The 18,472-nt window shown below is 41.0% G+C and overlaps 1 protein-coding gene across 2 annotated transcripts in view; it reads right to left on the minus strand.

Moving 5' to 3' along the window:
- Nucleotides 1–1,528: 1,528 nt before the first annotated feature.
- Nucleotides 1,529–18,472, minus strand: part of CHMP4B (charged multivesicular body protein 4B) — a 37,597-nt gene continuing 20,653 nt past the window's right edge. Inside the window, exons 2-5 of one of the 2 annotated variants that reach the window (XM_006267293.4) lie at nucleotides 7,999–8,176; nucleotides 5,677–5,791; nucleotides 3,768–3,894; nucleotides 1,529–2,345 (exon numbers count right to left, since the gene is read on the minus strand). In XM_006267293.4, the coding sequence (XP_006267355.1) occupies nucleotides 2,278–2,345; nucleotides 3,768–3,894; nucleotides 5,677–5,791; nucleotides 7,999–8,176 (488 nt within the window). In that variant the 3' untranslated portion in view covers nucleotides 1,529–2,277. Of the gene's footprint in view, nucleotides 2,349–3,767; nucleotides 3,895–5,676; nucleotides 5,792–7,998; nucleotides 8,177–18,472 lie in introns of both variants that reach the window. The other variant, XM_006267292.4, reaches the window with a different exon arrangement.

Raw genomic sequence — 18,472 nt, forward strand, 5'->3', positions numbered from 1 at the left:
CTTTAGGGTCACCTCACAACAGCTATGCCCTGACTTCTCCCTCTATAGGGATGATGCTCATCACCTTTGTAAAGGTCTGAAGCATCTTCTGATAAAAAGCAATGGGATAAATCATCGTAAACAGGCTGGACTGTATTTTTGTCTTACTCTAACAGTTGGTGGGTTCTTTGTTGGCATAATATCTACATATGGAGACCAACTAAATTTTTGCTACATGAAACTGTTTTTCTTGCTGGAAAATAAAAGGTGAATCAAGAGATTTGGATTCCATTTTCCAATTTGCCTACTTCAATAGAGCAGCAGATATGTAAAGCAAAATTGGCATTGTCCATTTTTAGATACTGTGATACTCATTTCCAATTACAAAATAGCCTGAAGCTTAATGAGAATTCTGCAACAATTTCTCCTGGTGAAACCTAGACATTCTGTTTACAGCTAAAGAAATATGAATTCTGTTTAACATTGTGCTTCACTATTTTAAAGAATAAGACTTGCCCACAAGTAAGAGCCTAAACTAGAAAAATCAAGGCTGAGTAACATTCATTGATTGTTTGTTTTATTACCTTTGTTAAATTCTGGTTGTTCATAGATGTCATGGGGAGAGGGAGTCAGTGGTCCAATCTAGAAGCAAGACTCTCCTGACCAATGATTATACTTCATGTGTTAAACAAATATTTTAATGCTGCATAACAAATAAGGTTTAAAAATAGAAAGAACCTGTGATTCTTTGGATGAAACTTCTCAGGGTGAAGAGAAAAGCAGTTTGGAAAAGATACTCAAGTGTTCTAGCTCTGGCCAACAACAAATAGGAAAAGAGTTACTCTATTCAGTCCCATCTTATATCCATTCCTTACTGTGGGAGCTGTGTTCTTTTCTTGTTTGAAATGGGCAAAACAACACTGATTCAGTCCCACTGCCACTACTTTGGGAACAGCTTTGTTTCAAGCTGGTGGCACAACCATTTGTGCCTCTTTGCCACTTACGGTTTCCATGTCAGTAACTGAAGTAACAATGCTGATGTCAAGGGGTCTGTTCGCTTCCTCTAGACTGACTTGTACAAGTTCACCGGTAAGTTTAACTGCATTTAGCAGTCCAAAAATAAAGGTTAAATAAAATCAGCGCTATGAAGGATTGTGAGGGATTAAAGACTCTTCCTATAATAACTTACATAAAAGGAGAAAGAAAAATAGAAAGCCAGCACTATCAACTATGTCCTTAACTAAGTTGCTTTATATTTACAGCAATTCTAACACCCTTTGGATTTAGGTCTTAAACTGATGTTTCATCATAGCAACACATTAAGACATCCAAGAAACACTGAGTTATAGGAATTGTCCAACAATATTGCTTACCTGAGATTGAAGTTTACTTGAATTACTTGATTCTACACCTGTGGCAAAGCCTAGCAAATCTATGATTGCATACTCAAAGATCACTTGACACCAAAAAGCACAGAAACCGAGTATAAGCAAAATACAATTTACAGTATATCTAATAAAATTAGTTAATTGAAGACATTAGCCCAATATGAAAATTAAGATATTTAATGTAGTGTAAACCATAGTTGTATCTAATAATTAAAGTGTTTGCATGTATCTGAATGGGTTACCAATTATCACAAAGAGCAATAAACACTATAGTGCTATGTAGAAAAAAAATATACAACTGAAATTTGTGTGTAAATCCCACCTACTTCCAAGATACTATTTGTCAATTTCAGATCAGTTTCACTAATTAAAATGGGAAGTGACAGATCACTGTAATGATAAATAGAAAGTAATCACACAAGTGTCAATGAATATAAATATAATTTGCAAAGAACTAAAAATCTAATGCATTCTTACACCTAAACATAATGAGAACCCAAAAGTGGCTTATGACTTTTCCTTTTTTCAATGCCTTACAAGACTTCTAGACACATTTTTAACCAATTTAAAATGACAGACTGCAGTTCAGATCTTGAGATTAAATGTGGCCAAAACTCAAGAAGATGAAAATCTAGCAGTGGCATTAGCATAGCCTGAAAGCTGAATGTTGGATTTTGCAAATACATTTTATTTTACAGATATTCAACATTATAAACTGCAGGCAGCTTCACTCAAGCCCCTTTTTTCCTACGTGCAGACCATGCTTTGCAGAATACAGCAATGCAGCCCCCACTGCTTTGGGTTAAAATGAAAGATGTAAAGACATTTCACTTAACACTTTCTCCCAACACATGTGCAACTATGACAGGTGGCCAAAGTCTTTTTTTTTCCCAGCCAGCTGCTGCTGTAACTACATGTTTCCAGCCCAAGCTTCTAGTTCTTTCATATCATTTTCCTCTTCCTCTTCTTTCTTCTTGGCTGCTAAGTAAGAAAGAAAATGGAAGTTAGGAATGGACACTCTAAGACAGGTACTTCTAGACTGTTAGTCTACATACATGCCCAAAGCACGGGTCTCAGGAAAAAAAACCCACACGCATAACATATGTTGTTCCAGTCATATCTCATTAACTTTTTTTAAAAGCCAGTTGGGTTAAATTTCCTGAAACCATCATCCTAAATAAGAGAAGGGGGCACTCAGATGAAAAGAATGCAAATGCACACGTTAATCAGATGCGTTTACCAGTATAGTACATATTTTTCAAAACTAAACCTCGGAGCATGGTAAAACTGAGATACACTTACTTAAAAAGCTCCAGGGAACATGTACTTTGCAGGCACAAACTCAAGAGGGAACAACTTCAGGTGTTTAACTAAGCAGTAAACATACTGGTATGTGCTAATACCTTTTCATTTTGATTGTCTGGTATATTTTAATGAACCACTACAGCACCTATTTACATATAAGTTGAAGCTATAGGTCATAAGCTGATTTGAGCACACGTTTCAGGATACAGCATAGATGGGAAGGACAAACCAAGCAGGGAACCAGGAATTTTCTAGTCCTAACTCTGACTCTCACAGATTCCCTTTGGTGCATGGATTTCATGGGGTAAGACTTCTCATCTCTGTCTAAGATGAGTGGATGTATTAAAATATCTCAAGCAAACATTTCTGCCTATTTTAAAACTCCTACTAATTGCTAAGGGAGTTTCCTCGCTGGTTGCCCACATAACCCTTCTTTCCAAATCAATCTGACAGTGCTCCCACACAACTGCACCCTGTCTGAACTTGTCTCATTTGAGTACTAGACTCAAGGCCCAACCCCCTGTGTTGTCAAGAGAGTCAAAAGTTCTCCTCCCTTTCCCCCATAAGAAATGAGAACAGATAGGTCATCTATAGAAGACCAAAGCAGTCTTACACAAGGACAAGGCACAGATTCAAGCATCTGGTGTCATGAAGTCTGATTCCTCTGAGGTACTCAAAGCAGCCTGAGACACAAAATTCTAAGGGCTGCTTTACACTCAAGTCTCTCATCACATTTACCTATGGTTTACTTTGTCAAAATTCCTTGCAAGTGACTTCCTTGTGAGTCCGTTACAGTGGTACAAGATCCCCAGTCCATCATTTCCTCCTTACACATCTCTACATTGAACCTTACTTATGCTATAGCTATACTAAGAGTGCACTGTTACAACTATTAACTTTTGATACATTTAATGAGAGAGAGGGTATGCCCAGTGAATAAACACCTCTAGAAGTAGCTTCCAATTCAGGAAGTAAGTCTATATGACCTGTGTGTGCTGCTTGCAACCAGGAATCTCAAATGACAAGTTTGTATTAAAAACAATCAAGCTAATGAATGCACCAATTAGTGAACTGGCTACAAAGGAAGACATTTACCTGGCTTTGATGGTAGTGATATTGAGGGCACATTTGGTAGTGGTACTGTCTCAGGACCACTGATCTCCAGCAGATTCTTATCTAATTCTTCCTGTTCTAGTTCCTCTAATTCTGCCATCAGTTCATCCTAATATGATAAACAGAAAAAGAGTAATTAATGCAGGTTAGCTTGCCAACAAGCACCACAAACAATTAAGAAAGTATACTGAGATATGCACATTATTGCAAATGATAACTTAATGAATTCAGTCATAACATTCAGGGCTTTCCAAACTCCAGGGCTTTGCAGTCTCAGATTTTGTAGCTAAGTGTACGGGGGGGGGGGGGGGGGTTGTTTGTTTGTTTGTTTTCCCTAAGATGGAAGAGACCACCTATAGGTTCTAGAACAGTGATTCTCAACCAGGGAGCCGTGGTGCACTGGGGTGTCTTGAGATGCTTTCCAGGGTGCTGCACAATGTTAGTACTGTTTGGGTTTATCTTGTGAATCATGTTTGCACACCTGAATTTTCATACAGGAATCCAGTGATAAAAGCATTCTGACCTGTTGTGGGCTTTTTGAGTTCTCTGCATGAGAAGAATTGCTTTATTATTTTCCTGTAGTCAAAAAAAGAGTGAAAACTAAGAGCCAGAATTTTCCGAAGGGCACCTCAAGTTTAAGAACATTCGGAACCATTGTTCTGAGTAAGATGCACCAATACATCAGTCTGATATGGGATCAGCACTGATATAAAGAAAATATAATACATGGGAAATCAGCCATATAAGGCCAATAAACAGCCCGTGCACACGTGCAGCCATGGCACAGCACAGGCACTGAGGAGCACAGCCCAGCTGCATGGAGAGCTGCCTCCAGCTGGTAAGTCAGGTGTGGCGGAAGGGGGAAGTGAAGGGGCGTGGGGGGCAGATCAAGGCCCCCGTAGGGAGGGAGGAGTGGGGCTGGGCAAGCGCTGCCCAGCCAGGGTGGGGCGGGCACGGCACAGAGCTGCAGCTCGTCCAGGGGGCAAGGGAAAGCTCTGTTCGTCATGCGCCACTTGGCTGGAAGCTGCTGGTCCAGCGGTTCATCTGATCATCCCACAGCTCCCGTCACTGCTCCCACCGCTCATCCGGGAGGGCGTGGGCAGGGGTGTGTGCCCCCAGATCTGCGTGGGATGGGCTGGAGCCATCGCTGCGCCAAGCTCTTCCCGGCGGGACAGGGCTGCGCTGGGCTGGGCAGCTGTGGTGTTGAGAAGGGGCTTTGGAAAATTTATGGCTGCAGCTCCCTCTCCCCACCCCTCCCTGTAGCTCCCTCCTAGCGCAGCCCTGCCAAGAAGAGCTTGACACAACCCTGGCCCCAGCCCATCCCATGAAGATTCAGGGGCACATGCCCCCCACACCCTGTGCCCTCCCAGATGAGTGGTGGGAGCAGCAGCGGGAGCTGTGGGATGAGCCAGCAGCGGAAGCTGTGGGACAAGCAAGTGAGCGCCGAATGAGCCGCTGGACCAGCAGCTCCCAACCAAGCGGCGTGTGGCGTTGGGAGCTGACCCCCTCCCCACACCCCACAGGTGAGCTGCAGCCCCTGCCCCTGCCCCAGCCCCAGCCCTCCCTCCCGAGGTCCTTAATATGCACCCCCCCACACCCCTTCCCTCTTCCCTCCCCCTACACCAGACTTACCAGCTGGAGGCAGCTCTCCACACTGCAGGCCTGGTATCAGAAATTGGATCGGTATCAGCCGATATGCCTCCTTAAAAATCAGCTATCACTATCAGCCACAAAATTCTCTATTTCAGGTGCACCCCTGGTTCTGAGATGTAAAAAAACCCCAAAAACAAACAAAAAAAACAACTCCCGGCACTGTATCTGGATATAGTCAACACAGATCATTAAGAGAAGGGTTTTATTTAAAACACCAAGCAAGTAATTCTTGAGTTACCTCATCAAAGTCTTCGCCAAACCCCACAGGTTTTGAAATAGCTGTTGAAATCTCATCTGCCAATTCCTGCTGTTCTGCAATGTCCTGCATTAATTCATCTACTTTATCAATATCCCTGAAGGGAGAAATATGGAAAAGGTTAAGTCATTCACTTGCCTGGCACTAGCCATTAAATTACATTTGCTGGTTTTGTGGCAATGCCACTACTTGGTGACATTTCAGACGTGCCTATTCTCAACCCCATCTCTTTTTGCCAGCTACTTCATCATGAGCAATCTCTGTTCCCTACTCCCTGCCAAAAACTGCTGCTACTCACTGCTGCCAATAAACTGCTACTTCTACCCTTCGCAGACAAAAATGACAATGGCAAGCACTACTTATAGACAGCATAGGAAGCTGCCATCTTCCACAACAGCAGCTTGATTTTACTTTTTAGAGACTTCTGTCTCTAAAAGGGCAGCTAAACAAAAACAAAAGGAAGGCATTTTAACAAAGAACAGCATGTGACCTCACACTCACTGAAAATAAGGGGGGTTGCCAGAGTTTCTGAAAGCTGACAATTCTTCATAAATTTTTCAGAAACATTAAAATACCTCAATCATATGGTTATTCTGCATGGTCACTATAGGGCTGAGTTAAAGTTATTTGCCCTAATTCTGCATTTTCAGATCAGAACATGCTAGGATTTCTCTTATTTCTGACTCTCATTTTTCCTGGATCTATAACATTTGATTTTGCAACAAGTACATCTTTGTAATCTAATTTACTTTCCGTTACTGACATGCACTCTCAATCCTTATGTAATTTTTTTTTTTTTTTTTTTTAAGAGGTGCACTAATATATCAGTTACATATTGGATCAGCACCGATAAAAGGGAAATTTACATTATCGGCTATCAGATTTTTTTGACCATTGTAGCCAATAATGTTATCTGATAAACATAATTAATTATGCCTTCTGGCCAGGGCCCCCAGATGCCTGGGTTCCCTCTCCCCTGTGGGGCCAAGACTCTCAGATGCCTGGGTTCCCTTGGGAAACAGCAGGTTTCCCCTTCCAGGAAGAAAGCATTCTAGCTGCAAGGGGTGCTGCTTAGGGATGCTGGGAGTGAAATGCAGAGGGCGCAGCATGGACGTGCACAGTCGCATGCTTGCACATGGCCAGGAAAACAGCCGGGCAGCAAGGAGGGCAGCTCCTTGAAGGTAAGTCTATGGAGATGGCAAGGGGTGTGTGGGGGTGGGGAGAGGGACGGAACCACAGGAGGCTCATCCAGGGGAAATGGGGGGAACACAGCTCCCCGCAACTGTGTGCACCCCGTGGAGGAGAGGGGAGATATGCCCCACTAGATTTGTGCACAGGATGGATGTGGGCTGGTCGCTGTGGGCTCATGGCTCTCCCTGCTCTGCTGCCTTTCCCTCAGGAGTCCCATGCTGGCCGCGCACCCACTGCTCACCTGGCAGCAGTGGGGGTGGCAAGTTGTGCCCCCCACTGCTGGGTGGCCAGGGGATGCACGGCTGGTACAGGGCCCCTGGAGCAAAGGCAACAGAGCAGAGAGCCCTGAGCCCACAGCTGGCAGTCCGTATTCAACCTCACCCCACTCAGCTCTGCTCTGCTTAAATGTCCCTGTGCTTAAAAATGGTGGCAACAGCACTTGAACTAAAGCTCATTCAACAAGTTTTAGCTCACGTGCTCCTGCCACCATTTTTGAAGGCTGTTGGAGTCCACCAAAAAAGGTTGATGTCAGTACATTTTAAAGTGCTGACATAAATAAATCTTTTTTCTTTTTGTTCACTCCAGCAGCCTCCAGCATCATGGTAACCAAATCGGTTATCAGATTTGTATCAGCCGACATGGCTCATTAAGAATCAGCTATCGGCCAAGACAATCTTTATTGGTGCACCCCTAAAATTTTTATTTGGAATTATATGGAACAGAAGAAAGAGATGAATTGCTATGAACTCTTTTAAATATGGCTTAAGTCTCTGCTGGTATTATATGGATGGTGACAGAATACATGTTTGAAGTCATTTTAGATGATACTGACAGAATTTCTGTTTTTAACAAAAGAGTAATGTATTTGTCAGCAATCACTTCATACCCTATGGTACATTTCCAGATTGAAAAATCCCAGTCTTTTATATTTTGGTCAATATGCAATTTAATCTAATGCTGTATCTAAAGAAATAGAAAGATTTTACTGCTTTGCTTGGAACCGCTACAAAAAATGAAGTCAGTCATTTCAGGCAAAGCATTTATCAGATTGTATGGGACCTTGCTTTTTATTTTATTTCCAAAACTACAGGTTTGCTTTCTGGAAGTACTTACATGTTATCATGAGCAGCTTTCATAGCTTTAGCAGCAAAGCCCATATTTTTGAGTACTTCAGTATTGGTGTTGGCATTTTCAAGGGCTTCTCTCTGGAATTCAATTGTCGATAACGTACCATCTATCTGTGCAAGCTGCTTCTCATACCTCTTCTTGCGCTTTAGGGCTTGAAGGGCAGCTGAACAAAAACAACAGCAAAAAAGATTTACATGATGTGTCCAAAATAACTATTCAATTCTTGTAACAAAAGCCATTTACAATGCATTGTCTAATTCATTTAACTGTTTCTACCTTTCTGCTTCTCTTTCTCCTTTAATTAAAATTTGTTACTGTTGTGCATTGCTACCTGAACAAATTTAATAGTATCCATGTTCCTGATGTCCATTTATGGAAAAATAAAATCTAAGAACAGTAACCAAAAGCTTTGCAGATGAGCTGCTCAGGGGGAGCAAGCAGCAGAGTTCACCCAGGTGGTGTGGTACAAGTGAGGTCTGCTCCCCACCCCCAATCTGGCCCATGGCTGCCCCCAGAAGCATTCCGCATGGGGCCAAGCCCTGGCCTACTCCTATCCAGGGAAGCCTGCACCACACTTGCACCCAACCCACACCAGTCCAATTGCACTGCCCCAGCTCCTGCCCTAGCCAGCATGCGCAGCTGCCCAGGTACTGCTCAGCTCCCCACTGCCTCCAGAGGCTCTTCCTTCTCCTCCTCCTGCCCCTACCATGCCACTTTGGGCAGCAGGGAAGCTATGGGGACCCATGCCAAGCAGCAAATGCCCAGAAAGGCGGGAGGGGGGGGGGCAGGGAAGCTGCAGCCATGTGACTCCTACACTAGTGCATGGGGCTCCAGTTCCAGGTTGCCTTCTATCAAGTCCATCCGCCCAGTGCAATGAACAGCCATCTGAGGGCACCTGAGTGGATGGAAAGAAGCCAGGAGTGTGGCAGGAGCTGCCTGGCTGCAGCTTGGTGTGTGATGCCGGGCATGTGTCCCCACAGCCACCATTGCTTCCCCATGCTACCTGCTGCCTGGAGCACCACAGCAGGAGCAGGAGGAAGAGCCACTGGAGGTGGGGAAAACAAGCAGTACCTGGGCAGCTGCAGCAGCACCAGAGGCAGCCCCACAGGGAAGTGGCAGTGTGCTGTGGGTTTCCCCAGGCAGGGCTTGACCTCATGAGAAGCACCACAGGGGCTGCCACAGGCCAGATCCAAGCAATTGGTGGGCCAGATCCAGTCTGTGGTCCTTATTTTGCCCACTCCTTATGTAGGCCTTGGTATATAGCAAATGCTAATTTCACAGTTATGATTAGGCTGTAGGCTCAGGCACCAAAAGCAAATATGTTGGGCTGTCTAAAAGTGCACAATAATTCAATCATAATGCATATGAACACGTCTTTCCCTTTCCTTAAGTGTAAGGAACTGTTCACACGACAACTCCTGAAGAATTTTTAAACAGAAGAACTTTTACCATAACTGCTTCAAGTAACATGGTTCCATTTGTGTTGACATAGCAGCTCCATTGCTTTAAGTGCATGCAGTCTTGTAATGATGACTCGCATTTGCTTAACTCCACTCCATGAATATTTGGGCAGATGAGTAATAAATAGCACGCCACCTTTACAGGAAAAGTGTAGAGGAAGCAAACAATAGCACAGACTCAGTGTACAGTATTGTTCTGAATAAGTCTACTCTGAATCCATGTTTTCAGGTTCAATTTTAGAAAAAGAAAGCTTTTTCCCCCTAAATAAAAAAATCAATAACTACAGATAAAGATCTTGAACTATTATTGCTGTTATTTTCACAGGAGAATCAAATAACAAAGGAAAAAGGATCCAAAGGATTGAATGCACTATAAATACCAAAAATTAGGGTTGGAAGGGATATCAGGAGGTCATCTGGTCCAACCCCCTGCTCAAAGCAGGTCCAGCCCCAACTATCACCCCAGGCAAGGTTTGGTTAGTCAGGTGTTAAATACCGCCAAGGATGGACATTCCACAATCTCAGTGGGTAACCTGTTCCAGTGTTTTACTACCCTCCTAGTGAGAAAGTTTTTCCTAATATCTAACCTAAGCTTCCCTTGCTGCAACTTCAAACCATTGCTCCTTGTTCTGTCATCTGCCACCACTGAGAACAGTCTAACTCCATCCTCTATTGAACTCCGATTCAGGTAGCTGAAGGCTGCTATTAAATACCTTTTTAGCCTTCTCTTCTCTAGACTAAATACACCCAGTTCCCTCAGCCTTTCCTCCTGCCATACATCCTGGTCCCCAGCCCCCTAACCATTTTTGTTGCCCTCCACTGGACTCTCTCCAATTTGTCCACATCCTTGCAAGTACAAAAATACTGCAAGTACAAAAGTTGAGACTGCGGGAGGTCCCAGTACAGATGGACTCCACATCTGAGGTGCAATTTTTATGATTCTTATGGGGGAGAGAGAGAGAGAAGGGAAAGTTACTTATAATCAGTATTCTGTAAAATGTATTCCTGGAGAGAGAGATGGGAGAAAGGAGAACTTGTGAAATTGGTTATACAAACCAGATTAACATTTACACATCACATTCCAAGCACTCCACCTTCTGCACACATACCATTCACAACAAGACAACAAAGTTCCTGACTGGACCCGTGGAAAAGGCGAAACCGTTAACTACTTCTGTTAATAGAATCTACCACACACATAGATATAAATTAGGTTTAAAAATAACCATGCCACCCTCAAGTGTTTGCAAGTTTAGATAAAACTATAGCGTAACTGGGCTTATTAAAGGGGAGAATGGTCAAGTATAAAAAAGAACAAGGTCCAAACAAGAGTAAAGTATTGCACACTTAGCGACATAAATACTTAAAATGATAGGTATAGCCTTACAAGTACCCATCACAAGACAGCTATGTTAAAAGCAAATGTCCCCTTGCTCCTGCATGACTATGACAGCTAGTAGTCATTAGGGTCCTTTTCTAGCTATTCCTAAATGTGCTTGTGCTTAGTCTGACAGACACAAGCCAAACTCTCTGATTAGAGGCATCATTCAAACAAAAAAATAAGTTGCCCTTCATACTTTCCAACTTCCTCCAAAGAGCAATGGTCTGATTCTTCAATATACAAGAGTCCTGGTCATTTAATATCATCGTTTTAAAGAAATATAACTAGGTCACACACACAAATTTTAACCCAGCTATTTAAAATCATCTTTGCTCCAAGATACAGCTCAACTTTTGAGCTCAGGCCCATGCTACACTTCCTCAATGAATGTCCTTTTTCTTCAAGTCTCTAAACCAGTGGTTCTCAACCTTTTTAGATATAAGACACCCCTAAAAAATGACAGTTCTTAGTTTTAATTCATTTCTTGGCTATGGAAAAATAATAAAGCAATTCTGCTCCATAGAACTCAGAAAGACTGTAACAAATCAGAATGTTTTTGACCCTAAAGGTTAATATTTGAAAGCTGCGAGTTGATTTTGTGATTCATGTGCAATGTTTGCACACCTAAAAGTGGTAATATTGCATGGCACCCAGCAGCACACTTAAAGGATCTCAAAACACTGGTTGAGAATGACTTTTCTAGTCTCAGCAGAAATCCAATCCAAAATGGTTTACTGGCTGAGGTACAGTAATTATACAATTCCAAAATCCGACTCCTTTCCCCACATCCTGTTGAAAGCCTATTTGTAAAAACAAATTTGCCTGAGCTCCTAGCTAGTCAACCACACATTTCTTTAACTCAGAATATCAAATCACTTGACTCGGAAAAAAATGGTACTTGTAAGTGCTAATATACTATGGTGAGAGACGCTAGAGAGAAATCCAATAGAAACAGAAGGTTCAGTATTGCTGATTGTGAAGCGTACATAGAACTATTTGCTTGACCAGAGTTTTTACAGCCATTGCACAAAGAGGTTTAAGGTATTATGATTATTTATAATGATTATGAATGATTATTTATGCTTTGTATTTCTGAACACTACCAGGAATGGAACTAACGTTACATGAGTAGCAGAGAAAATTTGTGTTCCCACTGTGTATAACTGAATTGAATGCGAGGTAACCTTATCTTGCTATTTCCATTTCCCTCATGCAGCGGAGGTAGGTATTTAACATACATCACTCAAATTGCACTTAGCCATGTTAGTTTTCAGTTACTTTTTGGGATCTTCCCCCTTGTTTTTTTTAAACCTGTATGTCAGGCTTCACATTAAATGTTGCATACAATGTCTTAAAACCAAATTAAAACAAAACCAAACCTTTAGCTGATGCTTAAGTTCTCTCCACCAGGTTCCCCAAGTCAATTTTCAATGTCCTGTTCTCAGTCCTATCCATGCCCAAATATTAGCCCTGACTTCCCAACTCTTAACATTCCCACTCTTCCCAAAAAATTACATGGAACATATAGTCACTTGCACCTCCATGGTATCCTTATTACACCAGGGTGGGACATTGCTATTGGTGGGATTACAGGCAACACTTCTTTCAGCACCTGAGAGTTCAATGGTCTCTTAGCTAAGACTCAGGTAGAGCCATTTCTGCTTAGTTAATACACCTGAAGAAAGCACAGTCTGAAATATGCCTATAAAATAAATTATGCAATAATTTAAATAATCTCCTATCTGTTGAAAATGAAAGAAGCCTCATTACTAAATAAACTAAACTAAACTGAGATGACAACTCCATGAAGGTTGAAAATCCATCTGCCTTTTTTAAAGTTCTGTGATAGTCACAGAAATGTAAACAAAATTTTGTAACAAGATTGAAAAGCCTTGATATGAAAAGTTTTTTTTAGTCCTATTTTCTTTATGTCAAGGCATTTTAATTCAATTTATTCTTTATAAAATCAAATATAGGTATGTGATTTTTATTCACGTGATTTATAATTTGATTGTTAACTATTACACACCAAGCTAATTTAAGGAATTTGTGGTTCAGGAGTCAGCTCCTCAACTCTCTGATTATTAAATGGTTTTCACATGCTCAAGAACAAACAAGTGTACTCAACCTTCTGGAAGGATATTAGGTACTACTCTCAAGTCAGCTTTAACTCAGTTAAACATGACTTTCTACTGTAAAGGCAAGCAGAGGGACATGTGGATGCTTTTGAGGTCGGGAAAGGAAGCCATTCAGGACTTCTTTACATACCACCCAAGAAACTTACAGAACATGATGAAAAAAACCCAAATCTTCTGTTTAGAACAGGAAACGAATTAGACTTTACTACTATGGCTACATGTGAAGTTTTTCACGTGTAGCCATCATGATCACAACATAGTTACTCTGAAGCTTGCAGGCAGGATGATGATTCTGTTTTTGATATGCAACTGCTAATCTCTATTTTCTTACCAAAAATAATTACTTCTCAAAACTGATGAGCAATGCTACAACCTTTTCCTGCACAATCATCCCTGCTATTTGCACATTACATCTTGAGATCTGATATGCTGCCTGGGTGAAGTTTTATAAAATTCACAATGAAGCCAAAACCATACATGTAAATACCTAATTTGAGAGTAATGACAGTATTTCCTCTTCTCTCAAAATATTCTTCCACCCTTTCCTACCAATATGTAAACAGAAGCCTATACATTTTTCCTATTTTGTTACTTCTTGTTTACGCAAAAAAATAACAAGTCAAAATGGGAAACAGCCCATCTTTTTTGTTTAAGACTGCTATCACATCAGGCAACCACGAAAAAGGCAGCCCTTGGGATCTGCATATTTAATTACGCCTTTGCCATTTCCAAGACAGTAATTACAGCAGCAGGCAACATAATTTAATACTCAGCTTTAATTGATATGGAATTGCTTAAGCAAAAACAACAGCAACTACGCATTATGTTTAAACATTTATTCTCTAGACTAGCCAGACATATTTTATGGAAGATGCAAAACATGATGCTAGAGTAGCCATAAATATTAATCTGACGATTTAGATTTTTCCAGTCAATGCACAAATTTCTTAGAATATTTTCATTATTTTGGATAGGATGCTACGTTGGGTTGTAAACTTTTTGGGACAGAGATATGCCTCTGAGAATATTCAGCATAGTGGATCTTATTAAAACAAATACTAATCTCTTTGGGGATTAAGGTGTGTGAGATTTTAATAGAACTGTATGGTATACTAGCAAACTGCACATCAAGAATGGGGGGCGGGGAGGGGCAGATGGGGTCAGAACCCTGCATCTGCCCCCCCCCCCCCGTCCAGACCCATTCCCCACCTTCTCTCCCTCTGCCCCCGCCATTTGGGGTTTAGCCTCGCTCCCCTGTCACATCAGGCCCAGGCCCTCCCCCCCAGCATCGGGCCCAGGCCCGCTCCTTCCTCCCACCCCCCTCCCTGCAGCCACATCAGGTCCAAGCCCACTTCACCCCTCCCCCACCCCACTACTGGCCTCACTCCCCCGCGCCATCACCACCACCGCCGGGGGGGGGGAGGGGGGAGGAGGGGGCAGGCCAGCAGTGCTTCAGAATTTTATTTATACAGCATAGAAACAAACAGTTTTGCATTTACTGACAAGCCAATCTTGCAGCTCCACTGACATTTACACACAGCACTTCCTTTGAAAGATATCAGTGACAGGTTTAGAGTTTACTATAAGTTTGTTCAGAGATCATGCTAATGATGAATCTTTGATGTAGGAATTGATTTTTCTTTTTTTAATGTAAACTTCTAAAACTGTCAGTAGCCATCTCCTCTTTCCTATACCAGCAGAATGTCTCTTTCTCTAAGTGGAGAGGGACTCCTTCCTCAGAGCTTCTGCTTGGTTATTTGAAATGTTTAAAGACTATCATCTTTACTGAAAGCTAAAGGCAAAGTGAATATACTTTGAGGCAGATCAACATTTACAGCTAATCTCTATCAAGATACATACCGTTTCAGAATCTCCACAATTATACATTAACATGCTTAGAGCAGTTTGCGGTTTGGCTTACGACCTGAAAAGTGTACATGTTATCCACTGTAATATGGGATAACTTCACAGTGGATACATCTTAAGAAGAAAAAGCACTGGATACCCCGAGGTAAACAACTGGCTCCAGTCTCTGAGCCTATTTCATATACTCACAGAGCAGCTTTTTTACAAATTAACTTTACCACCCAGGAGAACTAATTCTCCTGTGCAACATGAACTTAAGAAAAAAAATTTGGCAGCCTGCATGCTATAGGACACCTGAGGTAAACAGCCTGCTCCAGAGTTGTTTAAGCCTAATTTACATACTTGCAGAGCAGCTTTTTTATAAATGAATTTTCCTAACCAGGAGAACTATGCTATCTTTTAGTTCTCCAGTGCAATACGAAGTTTTGTTTCTACCTGGGAGAAATTTTACAATCTTTGAATTCTCCTTTGCCTGACAAAGGGTGTTTGAGCCCAAAAGCTTACAAATAAAGGATTTTTTTTTTTGCAACTATCTAGTTGATCTAATAAAAGATATCACCTCTACTCCAAGAGTTTTGTCTATTTCTTTGTAATCCATACTAAAATTTACCAGGGCTACATAAATTCTTTGGCACAGTAAAATGTTACTTGTGAAACTTTCTACCATGAATCAGGTATCCAGATTTTTAGGTATCCAGAATTTGTTTTGCAAAAATCTAGTTGGTCTAATAAAAGATATCACCTCTACTACGAGTCTTGATTACCATGAATTAGGCACTTTTATATAAAAAGATGCATTTAATGTTGACTTTTAATTCAATTGGCTGGTCTTTTAATCTGTGATTAAAGTCAATGTCACCTCATCTCCTTTCTAATCCAGTAGTTTCCAAACAGCAGTATAAATCACTGGTAGTCTGAGGCCATGGTAAGCAGTTAACTGCTGGTCTGCAGATCATAGCAGGTGCCCCCTTCCCTCCAATTACAAGTTTGATAAGGGAGCTTCGGGAAATTGTGAGATTGAACGTGGCCCACTGATCTACAAGCCTGAGAATCACTGATCAACACCATGCAGACTTGTGGACTGGTATTTGCACAGTCTTATGCATCGTATTTACATTGCCAGAGAAAAATAAAAAAAGTTTTCTTTTTGGTTTCAATGAGAATAAGTTTCTTCTTATTTCTAAGTATTAAAATAAAAAAAACCTAAATCCCCAGAGGAAAAGCAAAACCAATGAAAAGGCAAAAACACCCAGAAGCAGAAAGACCTGGATTGCCCACTTCAAATTTCTTGAAAAAGTATATAAAAGTTATGAAAAAAAAATCAAAACCTCATATTTTAAACCAAGTCTTCTATTTACACCTTGCTGGTTGTTTTTTTTTTTTTCCCCCCTATCCACAGTCTTTAGTTCCTAAGTTAAATGGTACTACTTGCACTTTTTAGTTTTCCAATTGTTAACAACATTTCAGTTTTTGCACAGAATTTCTACCATGAGTTTCACACTTGAAATGCCAGCTATACAAGAGATAAACCCAGGCCTTCATTAGCACCCTTACTGTGACAATATCAAAGACCCTAAAATAAGATAGATAAGCAAAGAACCCAGGCTGTATTAGAAACTAAGACTACTTCTTGATATATGAAGTTCCTTAAGTCAAGAAAGGTGAACTATTTTGCCCTGGTTAGATTCCTGTCAGGATTTGCAGTTTGAAGTTAACAGGACTTCTACTGCTCCATTCCTGCATGCTTTTGAAAAATCCCACCCTCAGGAACCTATTTTTAAGCTTGCATATTTGGAAATGTGGTTATAGGCAGGAAATTATTATTTTGTTAGTGTACTGAAAGCCACTCCAGCAATTTTTTTTGAAGTGACAAAAATGTTGTGCCACTGAGGAGAATTCTAAAAATACAGTCCTCTCCTCCAATGCTACAAAGGCTCAAGGACCTGCGGGTCCAATTTCTGTATTCGAAGTACAAGTCTGACAAGTCTGGAAACAATAGAACGAGCGTATTCAAATGGTTTCTAATACTCTACATATAAAAAGTCAAGTTATTTTACTTTATACAGAAACAGACACAGCCATTAAGATCTGGATATAAGGAAAGGGAGAGGATTTTGGCCAGTTAGATTCCTTGCAATTTATTTAATTACTACTCATCCAACTTTTTTCTCTTTTGTCCTAGAGCTCCTAATCTTAACCATCACAAACAGGGCTCCTATAGCTGATGAAATGAAAGGCACTCATCCCTGGGGAAACCCAGAGCAGCTACAGCTCTGATCACATGACAGGACAAATAAAAACTTACTAACATTTATAAGTACTATTCTGCTGCAGAGTAAATTAGTTTAGTCCAGTCTAATAGGGCCACACGTGTAGATGCACAATGTTTACTGCACAGCTAATCTACTGCGCAGTAAATGTCTCATGTAGACATACCACAGAGGCCCGAATTGTTCTGGGACTTAGCAAAGAGATACAGATCATCATCTTCAGATCACTGGTTCAGTTCATTACAGCACAGATGCAAATAAAAGTTGTCACCATGCAGCCATTCACTGGAATGCATCAAACAGAATTCTCTATCCAGTTTTTGTCAGATGATACTGTCAGACTGCAGTTCTGAACTTTCTCCGCTTAGGATTAAAGGTAAGACAGCCTCTCTGGGACATGGCAGAAAATACAGCAACAGCACCATAATACTCCGGTGGATTTTAATTATAGCCAGGGTGCTATGGAGGTTAAAATATGTCTCTCCTTTTCAGGTACTTATAATTGAAAAGTTACCCTTGAACACCTAGAACCTACTAGAGTGACTTACAGTACCATTCTGCAGACAAAATTCTTACTTTTCCACTTTGACTTGGAGGTTTTCCACACTGTAAAGAATAAAACTGAAAGAGAAATGAGCTGTCAGGAAATGTTATTCTGTCCGCTTATGGCACAGAGCAATAGCTTAGGAGGAAGTTCATACATGCACAAAAAAGGGAGGGCACACATTCTCAGAAGACTGCTACAGGAAGTGCTCAAATGGATTCCTCATTATTGCTCCTTCCCACTCAAGGTCACTGGTGAAATACCAATCAGCTTTGAGTGCCTGAAACTGTAGGAGTCTGGTTTAGAAAATAAGCTTTGTCATCTTAAAAACTGACATTGGACATACATAGAATGCAACTTTCTACTCAAAAATATAACATGTTAGAAAGAGGAAGAGCTCTATGAAAAGAAGTCACCATCTCAACACCTCAAACTGTTGCAGAAGGTTATTTGTGTTCGTTAAACAAAAAGTTATATACAAATGATTCCACTCCCTCCAGAGATTTTTGCTGTGACTACTGATTAGGCATGATTCTTTCCATTCACAACCCTAACAAACATGCTTATGATAAGATACATATTAACAGCACAGCAGTGAACAATACACTGTGAAAAAGAACAAAAATTCTCTTTTCCCCATTGCCAGCTCAGAAGTGCAGTGTTAGTGACAATGCAAATGCCAAGAACTTGTAATCATTTTCTTTTTTTTTCTTTCTTGTTTTTAATAAAATTTGTCTTTGAAGCAAACAATTTCAACACTCCACACCTGTATGGAACATTCCATATTAATTTGATGATAC

This window comes from Alligator mississippiensis, chromosome 9, assembly GCF_030867095.1.
Source record: "Alligator mississippiensis isolate rAllMis1 chromosome 9, rAllMis1, whole genome shotgun sequence".
NCBI classification, from domain to species: Eukaryota; Metazoa; Chordata; order Crocodylia; family Alligatoridae; genus Alligator; species Alligator mississippiensis.